This window comes from Macaca fascicularis, chromosome 10, assembly GCF_037993035.2.
Source record: "Macaca fascicularis isolate 582-1 chromosome 10, T2T-MFA8v1.1".
NCBI classification, from domain to species: domain Eukaryota; kingdom Metazoa; phylum Chordata; class Mammalia; order Primates; family Cercopithecidae; genus Macaca; species Macaca fascicularis.
The window spans coordinates 4,774,363-4,791,782 of record NC_088384.1 but is presented as its reverse complement, the minus strand read 5'-3'; the positions used below and the strand labels follow the sequence as shown (position 1 = coordinate 4,791,782).

The following is a 17,420-nucleotide window of genomic DNA, read 5'->3' as shown; positions in this document are numbered from 1 at the left end:
GTACTAAGACTTCATTCCCTTTATGACCTAATATTACTCCATCGTGTGGTTCGGCCACGTTGTGTTGACCCCATTCATCAGCTGGTGGACATTTGCCTCCACTCTGTGGCTGTTATGGATAATGCTGTATGAGGTTTTGGTATGGATGTGTATTTTCGTTTCTCTTGGGTATCTACCTTTGAGTGGAATTGCAGGGTCACGTGATAACTCCATGTAACCTTCCGAGGACCTGCCAAGCTGTTTTCCACAGCAGCTGCCCATTTTTCATTCCCACTAGCAGTGTGTGAGGTTCCAGTCTCTGCATCCTCACCATCACGCTTTAGCATCTTTTTAATTTCTGCCATTCTGCTGGGTGCGAAGTGGTATCCCGTGGTGGTTTGGATTTGTGTTTCTCTGATGGCTAATGATACTGAGCTTACTTTTTGAAAGACTTCTGTTTGTAGTATCAAAAGAAGGGGGAGACTTAGAGTTATCAGCAGTGTGCCCCCAGGAGTCCTTCATGTTTTGACCCTTCTGGAGAGTAAGGCGGTGCTCCAGCAGTGTGCCTGTGTCCAGGGCACGCACACCTCACCTTCACAGAGCCAGAGCGATCTTTAAAAAACTAGAAAGCGTTTCAGCCATTCGGAAAGGGCACACAGGCTGATGTAATACAGAAGACACCGTATCTCCATCCAGCACGGGAAAGAAGACAGTGCACACACACAGTTGAAGCTGCCATGAGGTCTTTGCCTGAACTTAGCCACTCCCCAGACCCCTGTTCTGAGTTTTGTATTTCCATTCCCATGTGTGCAGGAGTTTTTTTAACCACTCACATATGTATCAAAAATGATATACAGTATCATTTCGCCTTTAACATTTTTTTTTTTTCCCTGAGACGGAGTCTTGCTCTGTCGCCCAGGCTCGAGTGCAGTGGCACGATCTCGGCTCACTGCAAGCCCCGCCTACCGGGTTCAGGCCATTCTCCTGCCTCAGCCTCCCGAGCAGCTGGGACTGCAGGCGCCCGCCACCTCACCAGCCTAATTTTTAAAAATGTTTTTAGTAGAGACAGAGTTTCACCATGTTAACCAGGATGGTCTCGATCTCCTGACCTCGTGATCCGCCCGCCTCTGCCTCCCAAAGTGCTGGGATTACAGGCGTGAGCCACTGCACCCAGCCAAAACATTTTTATAAAGGATGTCACACTGTCAGCTTGCTCTCCTCTTCACTGTTCTGTTTATGACATTTATCTGTATTGGTTCTGGTGGTTCTAGTTAATTCCCGTCTGCTATGCGTAGTATTCCATCATATGTATGTATTCTGGCTTACACATTATTCAGTCAATGGGCATCTAGGTTTATCTCAAAAAGTTTTTTTTTTCTTTGTTAGCATTCTAGACATTGCTGAGCTCATCTCCTGTGTGCTTGTGCACGGGTTTTCCAGGTTGTCTGTCAAGTGAAATTATGTCCTATGTATCTGCTTTTCATAAGGAATCACGAGGGTTCTCTTTAAAACAGCAGATGGCTGCAATGTTTCAAAGCAGTATAATTCATTAAGAAGTTTATTGACTAATATACTTTTTTTTTTTTTTCGATACAGAGTCTTGCTTTGTTGCCCAGGCTGGAGTGCAGTGGTGTGATCACAGCCCACTGCAACCTCCAACTCCTGGGTTCATGTGATCCATCTACTTTAGCCTCATGAGTGGCAGAAGCTACAGGTACATGCCACTGTGCCCAGCTAAGTTAATTTTTTGGTAGAGATGAGGGTCTCACTATGTTGCCCAGACTAGTCTTGAACTCCTGGTCTCAAGTGATCCTCCTGCCTCAGGCCCCCAAAGTGCTAGGATTACAGGTGTGAGTCACCATACTTGGCCAGTTAATATGCTTTTTTTTTTTTTTTTTGGACAGAGTCTTGCTCTGTCACCCAGGCTGGAGTGCAGTGGCGCGATCTCGGCTCACTGCAAGCTCCGCCCCCTGGGTTCACGCCATTCTCCTGCCTCAGCCTCCCAAGTAACTGGGACTATAGGCGCCCGCCACCACGCCTGGCTAATTTTTTGTATTTTTAGTAGAGACGGGGTTTCACCATGTTAGCCAGGATGGTCTCGATCTCTTGACCTCGTAATCTGCCCGCCTCAGCCTCCCAAAGTGCTGGGATTACAGGCGCGAGCCACTGCGCCCGGCCTTAATATACTTTTTTAAAGACAGATTTCGTTATCTGAAATGAGCTACATATTCTTTTAAAATATCTTTAGTTGAAGTCTGCTTTTCTTTTTAGCTATGCAGAAACAAATAAAAGTGCAATTTTGGTAAGATAAAATGGGATTCCTTTAGTCTGAGCTGAACTTTGTTGGAACATTTTTTGTTTAGTAAACACAAACTGTTTGCCTATGAAGAATTTATGAATTTCCGGCTGTCCTGGGAGGAAAAGCCTTTGGCCTGTGATAATGTGACAGAGACTGTTTTTAAAAGGACGTGCAAATAGTCCTTTTAAGTAGGCCGAGATGTATGCTGGTTTTGAGCAATAGAGATACATTGGGGAATGATAGGAAGAACGTAAATGTTCATATAAAGAGAGATTGATAATATTGATGACTGTGGCCAGGCACGGTGACTCACGCCTGTAATCCCAGCACTTTGGGAGGCCGAGGCGGGCGGATCACGAGGTCAGGAGATCGAGACCATCCTGGCTAACACGGTAAAACCCCGTCTCTACTAAAAAAAATACAAAAAAATTAGCCGGGCGTGGTGGCGGGCGCCTGTAGTCCCAGCTACTCAGGAGGCTGAGGCAGGAGAATGGCGTGAACCTGGGAAGCGGAGCTTGCAGTGAGCCGAGATTGCGCCACCGCACTCCAACCTGGACGACAGAGCGAGACTCTGCCTCAAAAAAAAAAAAAAAAAAATTGATGATTACTATTCGTAGGCCACGTCACAGTGTTTGGATTGCTGTGATATATGGTTATCTCATTTTGTACGTGTTCTTCTTCCCATTTCCAGGAAGAGAAAACGAAAATTCAGAGTACTTACTTGGTTAAAACTTTACCATCTAGTAAGTGTTGGAGCTGGACCTTGAACCTGGGCCTTTTGATTGTTAAACCTGAAAGCTTTCTACCAGTGTCAGAGAGAAATCCAAGACATTTCAGGGAAAGGACATGACAGATAGATTGTGCTTGATCTAAGCAGGCTGTATCTTTTTTTTTTTTTCCCCTGCATAGAGCAAGCATTTGATTCTGCTGATAGGTTTTGTGGGTGAGAAATTCAGATGGGGCATAGTGGGGATGTCTTGTCTCTTCTCCATGATGTCTGGGGCCTCACTAGGAAGACTGGAAGGCCAGGGCTGAAATTATAAGAAGGCTGATTCACTGACTTGTCTAGCGGTGATGCAGGCTGTCCGCTGGGCCTTTAGCTGGTGCTGTGGGTTGTAATGTGTACATATGGGAGATCCTTGTGGCTAATTTTGGTGTCTTCAGAGAATGGGTAGCTGGGTTCCAAGAGCGGGAACCCAAGAGGGCCAGGTAGAAACTGTGTTGACTTAAAAAAATTATGACATCTTCCCCGAGATACAGATACAACACAGTTCACCCATGTAACTTCACACACAATAGCCTTCACCCATTTAAAGTAAATAACGCAGTGGTTTTTTAGTGTCTTCAAAGAGTTGTGTAACTATCACCACAATCAATTTTAGAGAATGTTTATTGCCTCTTAAAATCCTCGTGTGTCCTGTAACTATCACTCCTGCCTTCCTCCCTGTTCTGGTCCCCAAGTTACCACTAATCTACGTTCTCTGTATATAGAATTGTCTGTTCTAGGGATTTCAAATAAATGGAATAATATAATGCACGTTTCTTTGGTAATTGTCTTCTTTCACTGAGCATAATATTTTCAAGATTCATCTATGTTGTAGCTTGTGTCAGTACTTTTGTTTTGTTTTGAGACAAGGTCCTGCTCTGTTGCCCAGGCTGGAGTGCAGTTTTGCGAACATGGCTCACTGCAGCCTTGATCTCAACCTCCTGAGCTCAAGTGATTCTCCTGCTTCAGCCTCCCACGTAGCTGGGACCACAGACATGCATCATCATGCCTGGTTAATTTCTTGACTTTTTGTAGAGATAGAGGTCTCACTTTGTTGCCCAGACTGGTCTTTAACTCCTGGGCTCAAGTGACCCCGCCCATCTTGGCCTCCCAAAGTTGTGAGTGCTGGATTATAGGTGTGAGCCGCCTCCCATCCTTGCCTTGCTCCTGAGTTTAGGGGCAATATATTCAGCCTTTCACCACTAAGTATGGTGTTAACTGTGAGTTTTTTGTAGATATCCTTATCAGGATGAAGATTACCTTTGATTCCTGGTTTGTTGAGAATTTTTAGAATGAAGGAATGTTGAATTGAATCATATGCTTTTTCTGTATCTATTTAGACGATCATGTGGTTTTGGTACTTTATTCTCTTAAATATAGTGTATTGCACTAATTGATTTTTGTTTATTAAACAAACCTTGCATTTCTTGGATAAATTCCACTTGATTATTACACATAATCCCTTTTCATGTGTTGTTGGATTTGGTTTGCTAGTGTTTTGGGTTTTTATGTATATATTCATAAGAGATACTGGTCTGTAGTTTTGTTTCTTCGTGATGTCTTTGCTTGATTTTGGTATCAGGGTAGTATTGGCCTCATAGAATGAGTTGGGAGGTATTACTTCCTTTTCTAGGTTTTGGAAGAGTTTATGAAGAATTGGTATTAATTCTTCTTTCTCTATTTGGTAGCATTTACCAGTAAATCCCTCTGGGCTTTGTGGGTAGTGTTTTGATTACTAATTTAGTCTCTTTATTTTAATTTTTTATTTTTTTGAGACAGGGTCTTGCTCTGTTGCCCACACTGGAACGCAGTAGTGCCATCATAACTCACTGTAACCTCGAATTCCTGAGCTCAAGTGATCCTCCCACCTCAGCCTTCTGAGTAGCTGGGACTACAGGTGTGTGTTCCCATGCCCACTAGCTTTTTGGTTTTTAGTAGATGAGGTCTTGCTCTGTTAGCCAGGCTGATCTTGAACTCCTAGGGTTCAAGTGATCCTCCCATCTTGGCTTCCCAAAGATTACAAGCATGAGCCAGTGTGCCCAGCCTCTTTCAGCCTCTTTACATGTTATGTATCTAGTCATATTTCCTCCTGCTCCTTGACTAAGTTTCAATTGTATGTATCTTTCTGGGAGTTTGTACATTTTATCTAATTTATCTTGTTTGTTGGTGTACAGTTGTTCATAATATTCTCATAATTATTTTTATTTCTGTAAGGTTGATAATAATGTCTTCTTCCTCATTTCTGTTTTTTTTTTTTTTTTTTTTTTTGAGACGGAGTCTTGCTTTGTCGCCCAGGCTGGAATGCAGTGGCGTGATCTGGGCTCACTGCAAGCTCCGCCTCCTGGGTTCACACCATTCTCCTGCCTCAGCCTCCCGAGTAGCTGGGACTACAGGTGCCCACCACCCCGCCCAGCTAATTTTGTTGTATTTTTAGTAGAGACGGGGTTTCACCGTGTTAGCCAGGCTGGTCTCGATCTCCTGACTTTGTGAACCACCTGCCTTGGCTTCCCAAAGTGCTGGGATTAGGCGTGAGCCATGGTGCCCAGCCTCATTTCTGACTTTTGTAATTTGAGTCTTTTTTCTTTTAGTCAGTCTAGCGAAAGGTTTGTCAGTTTTATTCATCTACTCAGAGAACCATCTCTCGGTTTTGTTCATTTTCCTTATATTTAAGGAAATAACCAGACCAGCAGCTTTCTGCGTCCCCCTGGAGTCCTGCTGTGGTTCTGGAAGTTGCCGCTCCTCTCTTTCTGTTGAGTGGCCAGTGCATGTGGGGGCTCCTGCGTCTCCCCTTCACCAGAGTAGCTCTGCCTTTACCTGTTTGGCATTTCCATGTAACATTTCTTTTGAAAAGTTGGTTTACTGCTAAAGTACAGTTAAACCCCACAGAACAAAACTGGAGCCGCATGCATTAACATTGATACATAAAAAACAATCTTGAGGGAACATCTAGTTGCAAAAAGATACATATGTATGAAATGATAACAATGTAAACTTTGCAAATGTGCAGAATAATATGGTATGTTGCCTAGAGATCCACCTCTCTTCCATAATAGTATAAACTCTTACATGGAAATGGCAAATGTCAAATACAGGTTGGTAGCTACCTAGGAGGAGGCAGGTAGAGAACCAGAATGGGGAGGGTTTCAACTCTGTTATATGACCAAATGTTGGAATTTGGTGGAAGTGAATCTCTGGGTAGTGTCTGTGTGGTTATTCCTTATGTCCTATATGTCACTAAGCTGACTTTGCAGCCTGCCAGGTGTGAGTGACCTTGGGCAGGCTATTTTTTTTTTTTCTTTTTTTGAGACAGAGTCTCGCTCTGTCGCCCAGGCTAGAGTGCAGTGGCGCGATCTCAGCTCACTGCAAGCTCCGCCTCCCTGGTTCACGCCATTCTCCTGCCTCAGCCTCCCGAGTAGCTGGGACTACAGGTGCCCGCCACCACGAGCCCGGCTAATTTTTTGTATTTTTAGTAGAGACGGAGTTTCACCGTGTTAGCCAGGATGATCTCAATCTCCTGACCTTGTGGTTTGCCCGCCTCGGCCTCCCAGTAAGACTGGGTTTCTATACTCCTGTGGCATGCTCTTGCAGGAATTATCCTGGAACATTCAAAATGCCAGTGTAAGTGTTGCTTTGTGTTGCTTTTGTAAGTAAACTGTAAGGGCCTGAATAGTTTGAACTGTATTGTGCTTATTTTGGCCTCCCCAGTGCCCTGAGAGTCAGTATTGAAAAAATGTTTGTTAAATTTTGCTGAAAAATCTTAGGATATAAAAGTAAACATTTGGTATAATTAATATATTGTGCTGCAGGCCTAGGAATGGGATACTGAATAGAAACTGAGTGGGAAGCTGAAAAATGACCTAATGTAATATTTTAATGTTAAAAATGATATTCTCGAAGCACTGGGTGAAAGGAGAGGTTCCTTAATGACATTAGAACTCTATTTTTTTTTTTTTAAAGTTTCCTACTAAACGCTATATAGCAAAATAAAGTAAATTCTAGGTGGATTGAAAACTTGAAGGTAGGAACGAGCCCTCTAGAAGGATGAAGCTAGCATGCAGTGAAATGTTTGTGCCCTCTCGGAAGGGCTGGGCCTTTCCAAGTGTCGTCCCCAAAGTGGAATCATGAGGAAAGGACACAAGAGTGGCTCAGCCTCCCAGACCAAGGAAAACAGATTGGCCACCACCTTTCTCTTTCTGTCACTGCTCTAACAAATCATCACAAACTTACTGGCTTACAACACACATGGTATCTTAGACTTCTAGAGTTTGCAAGTCTGATGTGGGTCTCACTGGGCTAACACCAAGGTGATGGTGGGGCTGGTTCCTTCTGGAAGCTCCAGGAGAGAGCGTTTTCCCTGCTCTCTCCAGCGCCAGGAAGCCGCCCACATTCCTTGGCATATGGCCCCTTTCTCCAAACGCTATGTTGCATTTGTGTGACCTTTTGTGGTCATGTCTCCCTCTGGCCACAGCCGGGAAGCTTTTCTGCTTTTGAGTACCCAGGATTAGATTGTGCCCAGCAGGATAGCCCAGGACGGTCTCCCACCTCCGGGTTTGTGTTCTTAATTGCATCTGCAAAGTCCCCTTTGCCACGTCAGGTGACACAGTCACAGGTTCTGGGCGTTAGGATGTAGGACATCTTGGGCGGGGGCCGTTATTCTGCTGACCACACCACCGGAATGACTAAGAAAGAATGCCCTGTTTACAAGGTTTTTTTTTGCAAAGCAGTAAGAAAGTGGTGAGCACCTCATTAGAAAATGGACAAAGGGTATGAACAATTTACAAAAAGAAGAGGTACAAATGAACAAAATTAGAAAAAAATGTTTTACCTCACTAATGAATGAAAAGGCACATAGCTGACACGGAGACCACTGTTCTCCTGTTGAATGAGCAGTGATGTGTGGTGTCGGACTCTGCTGGTGGGATATGAGCCACGGCTCTTTGGCAGTGTGGACCAGCAGCATTTTTAATGCGTGCTTTATGTCCCAAGCTTTCCATTTCTAGGAGTCTATCCTCAAGAGGTTATCATAGTTGTGTGCAAGTATTTGTCTCCAAATATCTTTATTGCTTTTTTGTAATCCCCATTTTATTTTATTTTTTAGAGACAGGGTCTCACTCTGTAACCCAGATTGGAGTGCAGTGGTACATTCTTGGCTCACTGCAACCTCCACCTCCCAGGCTCAAGCGATCATTCCCACCATTTTTTTTGTAATCACTTATTTTATTTTTTTGAGACAGGGTCTCACTCTGTAACCCTGGTTAGAGTTCAGTGGTGCAGTCTTGGCTCACTTCAACCTCAGCCTCCCAAGTAGTTGGGACCACAGGCTTATGTCACCACGCCCAGCCAATATTTTTATATTTTTTGTACAGACACGGTTTCGCCCTATTGCCCAGGCTAGTCCTAATCTCCTGAGCTCAAGCGATCCACCCACCTTGGCCTCCCAACATTGCCAGTATTGCCATCAACAAACAGAGATTCGTTTATTTCATGTGTCTGGTAGTCTGTGGTGAGCAGTGCAGGGTTGAGCAGCAGCTCAAAGCCATCATAGCCCCATGCTCTTTCCCGCCTGTCTGCCCTGCTGCCCTTCATGGTGGCATCTTCCGTCACTCACGCACGATGGCTGAGGTCCCAGGCCTCACCTCTGTGTTCCAGGCGGAAAACAACGGAGAGAAGCTAGGGGCCAAAGGGGTGCTAGGTAAGCCTGTTTTTTTTTTTCCCCCCAGAAAAGTAAAAACCCCCATTTATTTCTTGCTGGCTGTGAGAAATAAATGTGTGTCACAGGGCCAGCCGTGGCTGAAGTCAGCCGAAGGAGCAAAGGCTTCTGGGTAGAGGTTGATCAGTCAACCAACAGTGTCTGCCATGTGGAGTATTTCATTTCCATCGGTTTTCCAAATTTGCTCTGATGAATATAAGACTTTTATAATAAAGACTTTTATAATAAAACAATTAAATCTTTTTTTTTTTTTTTTTTTTTTTGAGATGGAGTCTTGCTGTGTCACCCAGGCTGGAGTGCAGTGGCTCAATCTCAGCTCGCTGCAACCTCTGCCTCCTGGATTCAAGCCGTTCTCCTGCCTCAGCCTCCCCAGTAGCTAGGATTACAGGCGCGCACCACCATGCCCAGCTAATTTTTGTATTTTTAGTAGAGACAGGGTGTCACCATGTTTGCCAGGCTGGTCTCGAACTCCTGACCTTGTGATCCACCCACCTTGGCCTCCCAAAGTGCTGGGATTACAGGCATGAGCCACTGCGTCCAGCCCATTAAATCTTTAAAAAAATTATATTTATCTTTTGCAATTCTGTATTCAGTTTCAGACAAAATGATGGCAGTTGAGAATTCCCAGATGGGTGTTTCTTGGAGTTTTTAGTCTGTGGGCAGAGTCTGCAGTCCCTTCATTGCACTCCCAGACACCCTCATCACGGTGTGGATGCCCCAGGGTCTGTGGTGGTGCTTGTTGGGCTGAGGCCCATTCTCAGGGAGGGGCTGAATGCCCTGCTTGTGTGGGGTGTGGGGTGTGGGATGTGGGGTGTGGGCTTGTATGGTGCCATTCATCCCTTCTGAACTGGGCCCTCAGGACCCCGGGTGGCTGCAGGGAGGCCTGCAGCAGCCAATGAGAAGCTGCTTCCTTCAGTCCTGTGGGTTCCTGGGAGCCCACCTTTTGGCTGAGCTGGTGGTAGGCTCTTGGGAAGGCAGGAGAGAGGCTCACTGGTTTTCCATTTCTTTTCCATCAGCATCCAGCATGTGTATGGCGCCCAGCACCCCCCCTTTGATCCACTGTTACATGGCACGTAAGTGACGTTCCAATCTCACTTGGCGTCTCGGCTCTGATGTGGGAGGGCTGTGGCAACCCTGGTCTTCCTGCTTCCCTTCTGCTCCCAGGCATTCCTGAAGGAGTAGAGTAGTTTCTCATTCAGCCACACTGATCAAGCAGTCGCTTTGTGTGAGATGCTGCACACCCCATGCTTCCCATCCCAGTGAGGACGGTGGCTGTGGGAGCCACAGCCTGATGCGGGGAGGCGGGGGAGCCCTGGGAAGAGCCCGGAGCCGGCATCCTTTAGCCACAGGCAGCCTGGCTGCAGGCCATCCATGCTGGCTTGTCCTTTCCGCTCCTCCTTCCCACATTCTCCACCGGCTGCTGGAGCCTGGCCCTGGCCTGTCCTGGCCCCTCCACAGCAGGCGGGAGCACAGGGTGTGGGACTTGTGCTTGACTGGTGTGGCCCTGCAGGACTGCACCTGTCTGACGAGTTTCTGACATGAGGTAGGGCCGGTGTTGTGTGTTGTCATATTTTGGGGGAATGTTGTTTAAATGATCGTGTCTTCAAATCCGTATACCACAGGCCCATACCCTGCACAGGTGCTCCTGGCCCACACCCCCACTGCTGGGCAGGAGCCTTACTGGGACTCGGGGAAGGTGCCACTGGTCAGAGTGAGCTGGGCTGGGTCTGCAGGGCAGCACCATGTGGCCCTGTGCCTCCTCCCAGGTGGCCTTGCTGGAGCCCCCTCCCCTCCTGCCACTGAGTCCTCGTGGGCTTCACCTGCTGTGCTTCTTTGGCTGCCTCTGTGAATTGTGTTTGCTTTTTCACTCACTGTTGCTAGATCGAAGCTGAAAACTTCTATGCCTGTCTTTTCACCTGGGAATTCTTTCCTGGCTGGTTTTGGGTGAAACCTTCGAGCATGTACGAGTAAAGGCCGCCTTTGCATTGCAGTTTGCTGAAGTCCACGGCCAAGATGCCGACCACACCGGTGAAGGCCAAGAGGGTCAGCACCTTTCAGGAGTTCGAGAGCAATACCAGCGATGCCTGGGACGCTGGGGAGGACGACGACGAGCTCCTGGCCATGGCGGCGGAGAGCCTGAACTCCGAGGTGGTCATGGAGACGGCCAACCGGGTGCTGCGTAACCACAGCCAGCGGCAGGGGCGGCCCACGCTGCAGGAGGGGCCGGGGCTGCAGCAGAAACCCAGGCCTGAGGCAGAGCCGCCCTCACCTCCCAGCGGTGACCTCCGGCTGGTGAAGTCTGTCAGTGAGAGCCACACGTCCTGTCCTGCAGGTATGATGGGAGGACTGAAGAGATGATCTGGGTTTCTGGCCAGGCTAAGAAAGTGGCCAGAACCCGCTCACTGTGGGAGAATCAGTGGGTTCCCGTCCTCATTTGCAGCAGGCCCCCTGGCCCATGAGAGCCCTTACGGTTCTCTTCCAAGGGTAGGGAAGCGGCCTGCGCTCTCTCCTGGGGCCCCCACGTGCTTTCTTCTCTCCTAGCTAAGTGTGTCTCTCCTCCGAGTGGAGTGGAGGCACCAGGCTGTTGTGGGCCAGCCGTGAGAGGGCCATGGAGGGGCAAGCGCCTGGGGACACTGTCTCCCTCCTAACTCCACCAGCTTGCAATGGTTCCATGGGTGACATTGCCAGCCTGCATGTTTAGGGGCTGGCCCTCTAGGCAGCTTACAGGATTCCTGCCCGGGGTGCATACACGTGGGCTCAGGTCCGAAGCGGCTGGGAGTCTGACTGTTGGGTCGGCCACATTCGCATTCTGACCCCCACGGGTGGGGTCGTGTCTGGGGCCGTGTGCATGGCACTGGTGCGCAGCAGCTGTTCCTGAGGCTGTTTCTGTGGCTGCCGCTCTTTAGGTGTTACAGGCCATCACGTCTGTGATAGAAAAGCCACACGGTCATGTGATGAACCCACCGTGGGCCGCGGGCACTGTTTTCAGAGCTTGGGATACCCCACTGGACAGACTGAGGTCCATCTGTGCCCTGTGGAAAGTCCGTTCTGGTGAGAGGGACGGATGCAGCACTGCCCACAGCCAGCAAGGGGGCACAGAGTGTGCTGGGAGGCAGCAGGTGCCATGGTCAAGAGAGGCAGAGAATGGGGTGGGAACGCGGTGGCTGTGAGAGCAGTGGCAAGTGAGTGTCATCTTAAACGAGGAGGTCAGGGTGTCCTTGCGTGAGCAGTGCTGTTGGGAGGCAGGGCTGAGGGGCAGGGGCGAGGGCTACCTCCCTCCAAGGTCTTCGGGGGGCCAGGGTGCTCTCCCCACATTTCCTGCTGGGAAGATGGAGATTGTTAGAAGAGTCTGAGGTAACCCTGCAGAACTAGGTTTCATACCTAGGTCTAGTTTTTAAAACCACTTTCCAGGAATTGGTTAACTTCTAAAATGTTACAGCTCTCATTAGTTGAGAACGCTGTGCGTGATTTCATTTGATCAGTTTTCTTTTTGGAATCTAATACATTTTAAAGTATTTGAACTTGTAAGTGGAAATCTGGTGATGGCCTTTGCGGGAGGCCTGGAAACCTGGTGACTGACTGAAGCGTGCACTGACCGCCTCCTGCAGGCCCATCCTGGGCAGCGCCCTTCAGCCTGGGCAGAGTCGGAGTTGGCAGGATCCCTGACTTCATCTGCTCATGGAGGGTGGTGCTGACGTTGAAGCTCTGTGAGCCTCTCAGCACCCCACCCCCTACCCCCAAGATGCAGGGTGCTGTCAGGCTGAGAGTGGCCAGGGCCGCAGGACCACACTGTGTGTGGCTGGGGGATCTGACAAGAGGCAGGCTCAGGCTGCGACCAACCGGGGTCGGGGAGCTGTGGGATGTCACCCTGGGATGGCCTCATCCTGGAAGAGCCAAACAAAGGATGCTCCAGACAGCTTGCACTGGGAGAAGGGAGCCTGTGACCTCGTTGCCTTGTGCCCCCACCGCCTGCCTTGGAGTTGGCCACTTTTCCGGTGTTTGCTTTCTGGGCAAGACTTTTTTGAGCACTTCAGTATAGTAACGGTGATACCGTATATTGATCGTTTACTGTGCGGCAGGTACCATATCACGTCTCTGTGATACTAAACTCATTAAACTTTGCAGCAACACTAGGGCATGGACTTGTGGGCCCTGCTCAGGACTGAGTGGCCCCTTCCGTGTCCTGATGAAGCCACATCAGTCATTCCTAAGGATGGCAGGGAAGTCCAGCTGAGCACCTTTAATTCTGGGACTCGGTGCACAGCTGCTCTTCCTGCTGAATGTTGATTCTGAGGAACTGTCAGTGCTGCTGAAGCAACAGCCTCTGAAGGAGGGACAGGGGCACTGTTACCCATGGTCCTCCCCTCTGTCCAGGTGCTGGTTGTCAGCCCGCCCTGCGGTAAGGCCGGCAGCGGGAACTCTGGAGCCAGATGCCCCGGCCTGGGGCCCCAGCCCACTGCTCGGCGTGCGGCTGCTACAAAATAGGAATCACAGCAAGGGCGCTGAGGCTGCTGGGAGGAGATTCTCCCGGGGGTTGGGGGGTGTCAGGGAGAGTGGGCAGCGGGGATGGGGGGAGGAGACAGGGCGGTACTCTGAAGTCTATGCCCCCACTTTAGCAGACTTCGCTGGAAATTTAACTGGACCACATTCTGCCCAGAAGCCATAGGTTGCTTGGCTCCTGGACAGCCTGAGGGTTTCTGTGTGAATTCTTTTCCCCCACCCCCAGGTTATGAAGGAAATGGGGGCGCCTTGTGGGAAGGAGGGCGCGGGGAGTGCGGCTCCTACCTCCTTGCTCCTGCGGCTGCTGGAGTGGATGTCAGCCGGTCAATTGCAGCCTGTGCTCCGGCTCCGTTTCCTGGAGTTTATTTTTCACTCTAGTTTAATTTTCAGCTTTTGAAAGATGAGATAGCTAGACAGGATTTAGACCTAGGAGTCTGGAGCCTTCCCCAGCCTCTTGCTTGTTGGTCTTGGGTGGCCGTGTTGAGTGACCTGAGGGCCTTAGGGTCTTCCCTTCGGCTGACCCAGTCCCGGGTTGCTAGGTGGGACATGCTGTCTCACCTCCTGCTTAGGCCCCTGTGGGCCTGTCCATCTTGGGGGTCAGCGAGGCCTTGGTGGGCAGCAGCAGAGGGCGGGCAGCTTGTACTCTAGTGCCACCTCGGTCACTGCCTGTGGTGGGGTCTGGGAAGGTGCCATTCCTTACTTGTCTGGCTTCCTTTGTTTCCTTGGGATGAGGGTCCCTGTGGGACCTTCCTCCCAGGGCACTGGGGAGACCCAGGGAGGGCCAGGCAGGTGGCGGGTTGGGCATGCCCTTGAGACAACAGGTGAGTGCCCTCGCAGTGCCCTGGTTCCTGCTGTGTCCCCACCATTGTCTCCTGTCCTCAGCGCCTCTGCAGGCTTTCTCCTTTCCCTCACGGTAACTTGTGGACTTGCCCTCTGCGCTCAGGCCTGGCTGACCCGAGAATACCCTCCTGCACAGACCCTCTGGGTCGTGTCTCCTGGGAAGGCCCTGATCCTCCACCCCAGGCACTGGTGGGAGCCTGACCGCCAACACAGCCCGAGGGGTCCTGGAGTTTTCTGGCTGTCATTGTGTTGCTTTTATGCGAGGTGCTCCATTTCACTGATGACTGATACTCTGCCAGTGAGGCCAGTGAATTTCAAAGGTGTCAGTTCTATGTTATCGCTCAAGAAACTGAGGTCCCCACTGCTCAGTGATGGGAAGAAGGGACCACTGTGACCCAACAGCATTCACAAAGAGACGGTGGCACAGCCAGGAGGAACATGCGGTCGAGAGGAACGCCCTCACCCTCACCCCCGTTCTCTCACCCCTGCAGAAAGTGCCAGCGATGCCGCCCCTCTGCAGAGGTCCCAGTCTCTCCCACACGCGGCCACCGTCACGCTGGGTGGCACATCTGACCCCAGCACCCTCAGCAGCTCAGCACTGAGCGAAAGAGAGGCCTCCCGGCTCGACAAGTTCAAGCAGCTGCTTGCCGGCCCCAACACAGACCTTGGTAAGCACCCTGCCCTCTGGAGGACACACACAGACATTTCTTGCCGTTTCTGAAATCGATCACATCTTAAAGGACTCCGTGTGGGCTTAGGTGGTGCACACGCTTCCGTGTGTAATTCGCCTTGCAGGAAGGCGATGAGTTCATGTAATGTTTTCAAGTCAGTAAGTCACTAAGGTAGTAGCAATTTGTGTTGATAGTTGCCTCTAGACATGTTTTGTTAGTGTTTTTCCAATGCAATTTGAAAATATATTTTGTGTTCCTTTTGGTTTTCTTTTCTTTTTTTTTTTTTGAGACAGAGTCTCACTCTGTCTCCCAGGCTGGAGTGCAGTGGCGCGATCTCGGCTCACTGCAAGCTCCGCCTCCAGGGTTCACGCCATTCTCCTGCCTCAGCCTCCCGAGTAGCTGGGACTACAGGCGCCCGCCACCACGCCTGGCTAGTTTTTTGCATTTTTAGTAGAGATGGGGTTTCACCGCGTTAGCCAGGATGGTCTCGATCTCCTGACCTCGTGATCCACCGCCTCGGCCTCCCAAAGTGCTGGGATTACAGGCGTGAGCCACCGTGCCTGGCTTGGTTTTCTTTTTTAAAAATTTGAGGCAAGGTCTTACTCTGTCGCCCAGGCTGGAGTGCAGTGGTGCAATCATAGCGCACTGCAACCTGGAATTCCTGGGTTCAAGCAATCCTCCTGCCTCAGCCTCCTGAGTACCTGGGACTACAGGATTGTGCCAGCGCGCTCACCAAATTCTTAAACAATTTTTTCTAGGGATAGGGGTCTCCCTGTGTTGCCCAGGCTGGTCTTGAACTCCTAGGCATAAGAGATCCTCCTGCCTCAGCCTCACAAAGCACTGGGCTTTCAGGTGTGAGCCGCCGCGCCTGGCCCATTCTGTTTTCTTGTTGTCCCAATTGCAGTCTTCATTATTGCCGCCCTTGGTGAGCCCTTCGAGGCTGGCCAGGTGGACATCCTTGTTCGTCATAGTATTCTGAAGACAGTGGCTCATGGGGGCACAGCGCTGGTGACCATCAACTCGATCTGCTGGTTTTGTACCTTCCTGCCCTGGGGCTGGCAGTCATCAGAGGGTGACAGGCTGTGAGCCCTGCAAGGGGCAAGGGTGAGGCTGGGGCAGAGGGGCAGGCCCGCAGGGCAGAGCACAGTCACCAGCGTGACTCTTCCTGTGCAAGTTGCTTCCAGGCACACGCAGCGTCCCTGTGGACTGCCGTGGCCAGGCTCTGTGGAACGCACTTGCTTTGAGTTCTTCTGGTGGCATTCGTGCTGAATCCACGTCCTTCCTTTCCGTATCTCAGCTTTGTGGAGCGCCACTCTGGCTAGGCGTTTGCTAGATGCTGGAACTCTCGGGAGGACCGGAATGTGGCCTTGGTCATGAGATTGCTTCACTGGGGGGGCAAACCTGTATCAGACAGTGTCACTGTGGCACTCTGAGAGCCGGAGGTGCAACGCCTGGCTTGGCCAGGAGGTGGCGAGTGGCGCACGCGGATGGGCCGCCGGGAGCCACGCAGGAGCCGTGCAGGGGCCATGCAGGAGCTCGCAGCATCTGGGCCTTCATGCTCAGGCCCCGGGCAGGGAGAGGGCTTCTGGGCAGAAGCAGCGGTTCAGAGGGCACGGCTGGAGCTGTGTTCCCGAGGCTGGGGCGGGCTCTTGGAAGGTCTTTTGGCAAGGAGGACACAGCTCTGCGTAGCGTTCTCAAAGCGGGTGGTTGTTTCTTCCTTATGTTTGTTTTTTTGAAACAGCAACACTTGCATGTGTTATAACATGACACAGCACAGCAGGGTCTGTGTGAAAATGAGGCCTGTCCCAGCCTCCACCTTCCCTTCCTTTCCACAGTTCCAGGTGTCTCCTTCCAGTGATGGCCCATGCGTGTGTTGTTTTAAACGTTTTATGTTGATGCAATTCAAACTTGCAAAACAGTTGGCAAGGATAGTGCCAACAACTCCCATATGCTCTGCACCCAGAATCACCAGTTGTTTACATTTGCCCGTTACCGTTCTGCGTGTGTGTGCCTGTTTTTGTGTGTGTGTGTGTTTTTTTTCTGAACCATTTGAGAGTCAGTTGGAGATACATCCCTTTACCTCTAAAACCTTCGCTGCCTGTTTCCTAAGCACAGAGACATTCCCTCAGTATCATCACAGCACGGGTGTCAGAATCAGGAAACTGAACATTGACACAGTACTATTTTACACTTTTATTAGTATAATCCACAGTCCATAGTCACATTCTGCCAGTCGTCCCTGTAACGTCATTTCTCTGTTTTTTTCTTAGCCCAGACTCCAGTGGGGGACCATGCGTTCCATTTGGGTGTCATGCCTCTGCCTTCTCCATCAGCCTGGAGCAGCAGCTTTGCCTGTCTCTGCGTTTCGATCTTGACACTTTAGCAGAGCACAGGCCAGTGTTTTTGTGGGATGTCCCTTGGTTTGTGCTTGTCTAGTGTTTGCCCACGGTGAGATTCTGGTTGATAATTTTTGGCAGGAACATCCCTGAAGGGATTTGTGTTCTTCCTGGTCATCACAGCGGGGCACGTGGTGCTGGTGGGTCCTCGCATTGACGTGGACTCCGATCACTTGGCTGAGGTGGCGTCTGCCAGCTCTTTGCGCCGAAGAGCTCCCCTTTTTCCTTTGGTGATGAAGTGTTCTGTAGAGGGACGCTC

The 17,420-nt window shown here is 50.1% G+C and overlaps 1 protein-coding gene across 12 annotated transcripts in view; it reads left to right on the top strand.

The window, feature by feature from the left end:
- The window catches only part of TBC1D22A (TBC1 domain family member 22A), a 414,723-nt gene that overhangs the window by 21,054 nt on the left and 376,249 nt on the right, over positions 1 to 17,420 (top strand). For 11 of the 12 annotated variants that reach the window (XR_012418607.1, XR_012418608.1, XR_012418606.1 and 8 more), the window contains exons 2-4: positions 9,771 to 9,827; positions 10,746 to 11,086; positions 14,586 to 14,762. Coding sequence is in view for 9 of the 12 variants with exons in the window: in XM_065521728.2 (XP_065377800.1) it covers positions 9,771 to 9,827; positions 10,746 to 11,086; positions 14,586 to 14,762 (575 nt within the window). In the remaining 3 variants the exon portion in view is untranslated. Of the gene's footprint in view, positions 1 to 4,823; positions 4,942 to 9,770; positions 9,828 to 10,745; positions 11,087 to 14,585; positions 14,763 to 17,420 lie in introns of all 12 variants that reach the window. The other variant, XM_065521725.2, reaches the window with a different exon arrangement.